The 4126-nt window shown below is 39.2% G+C and overlaps 1 protein-coding gene across 1 annotated transcript; it reads left to right on the top strand.

Annotated features, from left to right (window-relative positions):
- The first annotated feature begins 979 nt into the window (after positions 1-979).
- On the top strand, positions 980-2284 carry LOC133815413 (uncharacterized). The gene has a single exon (XM_062248257.1). The coding sequence runs from the start codon at positions 980-982 to the stop codon at positions 2282-2284; it is 1305 nt and encodes a 434-aa protein (XP_062104241.1).
- Positions 2285-4126: the final 1842 nt, after the last annotated feature.

Raw genomic sequence — 4126 nt, 5'->3', positions numbered from 1 at the left:
ATGAATTGAAGAGTGTGTAAGGACCAATATTTTCAGTATGACAAACTAGGTCCAGTCGCGTCTGGAATGGTCTTATGTTATGTCTGGAGGTTATTCGTTTTTAGTTAGTGTCCACGTCAGCATGTGTGTAAAGCAAGGTTGTTAGTGAGTAACAGCTCTTAGTTGGTTCTGGTTTATACCTAATTGCAGCTAAGGATATATATTGACCTGGTTAATTAGTTATAACCAACTCTCTTTGATCGATAGATTGGATTGTGTGTTTTGGATTTTCTTTTCTTTTTTCTTCTTTTGATTTTTGTAGATTTTGGCCAGAAACTCCATTGAAGATGGTTGAAGGTTTCTGTGCAAGCTCTGGAATCAAGTCGTGATTGCTGAAGGAGTTCAGCTGGGTTTTGATGCTATAGTTCCGAAGGTTTTTGGATATGAGATATTGTTGAAGGGAGTTCAACGTTGAAGCAAGGGGATCTTGCATCTATAACCAAGGGATTTGGTTGTTTAGGGTAAAAATCTTCATTGTATTTTGAGATAGATTGTATAGTTTTACATATTGATTCTTGAACTGGTTAATGTAAAATTACTTCTGAATATAGTAAGAGTTATTACCCTAGTTCAGGGAACCCAAGCACTAGTCGGCTGGAATGAGTTTTCAGTACAGATGAAGCTTGTAATTTCGTGTGTCAACTCTTATGATTATGTTGTTAATGTTCAAGCATAAATCAAGATAAAACCTAGATGAATATTGTAGAACTGGAAAGATAGGCTAAAACTTAGGTTTTGCAATTGGTATCAGAGCCAGGTTGTTTGTTCTAATTTTTTTTCTTCCGATCCTCCTATCTTTTGTATACTGAAATTGATAATTGATTTGTCTTCGTGTAATTCATGATTCTTGTTTTCTGGGTTCTCCAGTTGACATTGACCCTCTCTGAGTTCCGACTCTGGGAGTATATTTTCTTTTGTTTTGTTTGATTGTTTGTACAGTATGGAGATGTTCAGAGAAGGAGGTTCCACATCTCGACCCCCAATGCTTGAAGGGGAAAATTATCCTTACTGGAAGACAAAAATGCGTGCATTCTTGAGAGTTGTTGACGAACGGGTGTGGATGGGTGTTGAAGATGGATGGAAGTGTCCAACCTTTGTTGAAGATGAGGTTGTTAAGCCTAAACAAATAAGTCTATGGACTACAGAGGAGATGGAAAGGGCCAACTTTAATTCAAAGGCTATGCATGCTCTCTTTAATGCAGTTTCTACAAATCAGCTTAAAGTTATAGCCAACTATGAAATTGCCAAAGAATCTTGGGAGAAACTGAGAATAAAAAATGAAGGAACTGATGCTGTAAAGAAGTCTAGACTAAGAGCTTTGACAAAATCCTTTGAAAATCTGGCTATGGAGGAGGAAGAAATTGTAGCGGAGTTCCATGCCAAATTGTGCGATATCTCGAATGAATCTTATGCACTTGGAAAGACTTACTCAAACGCAAAACTAGTTCGCAAGGTGCTTGGAGTTCTACCTCGAAAGTTCATGTCAAAAGTTACCTCTATAGAAGTAATAAGAAATGTAGAGGAGCTTGATCTTGATGAGTTAATTGGGTCATTGCATAACTATGAAATGAGTCTCACACAGTGGAAAAAAGGCAAGAAGCAGAAAGATTCTGAAAAAAAAACTGATAATAGTCTTGCATTTGTGCATAAGGAGGAAAAGAAGTTGATCTCAGATGCATCTGAGGGATTCACTGATGAGACTTTTTCTTTGCTGACCAAGAATTATGCAAAATTCTTGAAAAGGAATTACAAGAAAAACTTTCCAGGAGGAAAAGAGAATGGTCCCAGAAGAAACTTTGGTGGAAACAATAAGCAAACCCAGCAGTTTGGTGACAAGAAAAATAGGGGAATACAGTGCCGAGAATGTGACGGTTTCGGACATATTCAAGCTGAGTGTGCAAACACTCTTAAGAAGAAGAAAGCCTTAGCAGCTACCTATAGTGATAGTGATGAAGAAAAGAGCTCCAGCTCAAGTGACAAGTCTGATGAAGAGAAACAGGTTGTGGCATTTGTGGCAAAGAGTCATCAATCAATGTGTTCAGAGGAAGATGGAAACTCAAGCTCAACTGATGAGTACAGTGATGGGAGACAACATGCATATGAGGAGATGTTCGCTCAATGGGAGTATATGGCTAAACAAATCAAAGGTCTCACTTGTGCCAAACAACAACTTGAATCTGAGAAGGATGGGTTGGAGGACACTGTTAAAAAGCTCATGAAACAGCTTGATGAGAAGAACAGATAGATTTAAAAAATGACTGCAGATTTAATAAGGGCTAGACAATCTCTTGAGTTTATCCCTCCAGGAACTGCTACAATTAACCACACCTTGCAACTTCAAAAACCATATGGAGCTCGAGCATCCATTGGGTACAAAATGCTTTTCAAGAAAGGGGAAAATTTGGGAATTAATGATCCCTCTTCATCCAAGAACAATGAAGATAAGACTCATGATGACTCAATGCACAATACTTTCAGCCCTGGTTTCCCAGATTCCCCTAAACAGATCAGTGTCTTATCTGGACCTACCAAATTGAGATTCGAAGGAAGGAAGACTGTCCTGGATGGTCAGGTTCAAAAGGAGAGATTTGTTCCCATTTGTCACTTTTGTAACAGAAGAGGACATATTAGACCCAGATGCTACAAGTTGCAGGCGTATTTGAAAGCTATGATCGATCGGCCAAATAGCTTTCAATAACTAAATCGATTTAATGGAAAGTTGTCGTCTAGTGAGTGGAAACCAAAAACTAATCTTAGCACGAATGTTGGATTAGTTGCTCACACCTCTCTTTCAGCTTTTCACGAAGATCAATGGTACTTTGACAGTGGATGTTCACGACATATGACCGACAACAGAAATGTGTTGGTAAACTATAAAGAAGGAAAGGAGGGAGCTGTGACCTTCGGTGATGGGAACAAGGGTCAGATCTTTGGAAAAGGTGATCTGGTGCTAAATGGAGTAGCTCCATTGACTGAGGTGTTGTACGTTAAAGGTCTCAAGGAAAATCTTATTAGCATCAGCCAACTCTGCGACAATGAATACACTGTAAGTTTCACTAAAACTCATTGTCTTGCTCAGTCTTGACAGGTAGTAGAACCAGCGACAACTGCTATGTGCTAAGCAATCAAGTTTTGTGCAACAGATCCTTTCTTGATAAGCCAGACCTGTGGCACTATAGACTAGGGCACTTGAACTTTAGAGACCTGAAGAGAATTGTGAAACTACAAGTTATTCGAGGGATACCTGAGATGAAAGTCACTAGAGATAGGTTGTGTGGGCCTTGACAAATGGGAAAATAGACAAAAGCCTCACATCCTCCTGTAAACATGCTACTCACCTCCCGTGTGTTGGAGTTGATTCATGTGGATTTAATGGGACCCATGCAGAATGAAAGTCTAAGTGGTAAACGATTTGTCATGGTTCTTGTTGACGATTACTCTAGGTACACTTGGGTAGATTTCCTCAAAGAAAATTCAGACACCTTTGGACTCTTTTCAGCCTTAGTTCTCAAACTCCAAAATGAAAAGGAATCTAAGATTGGGAAAGTCTATCGACTTTGAAGTGACCATGGAAAGGAGTTTGAGAACACTGTGTTCTCCGATTTCTGCGATCAATTAGGAATAAAACATGAGTTTTCAGCTCCAAAAACACCTCAACAGAATGGGGTTGTTGAAAGGAAGAACAGGACCTTACAGGAAATGGCTCGGGTAATGATGCATGCTAAGGAAATTTCTAAATGTTTTTGGGCTGAAGCAATTAAAACAGCCTGTTATATCTACAATCGGGTTCATCTTAGAACTGGCGCGGCACAAACTGCCTATGAACTTTGGAAAGGAAGGACTCCTAATGTTAGTCATATGCACATTTTTGGATGTGTGTGCTATGTCCTAAATGATCGAGAACACTTAGGAAAATTTGATCCAAGGAGTGATGAAGGAGTGTTTCTTGGGTATTCACTTAACAGTCGTGCCTATCGTGTGTTCAACAAAAGAACTCATTCAGTGGCTGAGTCCATCCATGTTCGATTTGATGACTTGGAAAAATCTAAAGAACCAGTGGCAGATGATGAAGCTCCAGTATTAACTA

This window comes from Humulus lupulus, chromosome 2 (genome assembly GCF_963169125.1).
Source record: "Humulus lupulus chromosome 2, drHumLupu1.1, whole genome shotgun sequence".
NCBI lineage: Eukaryota > Viridiplantae > Streptophyta > Magnoliopsida > Rosales > Cannabaceae > Humulus > Humulus lupulus.
This window is presented reverse-complemented; position numbering and strand designations above follow the sequence as displayed.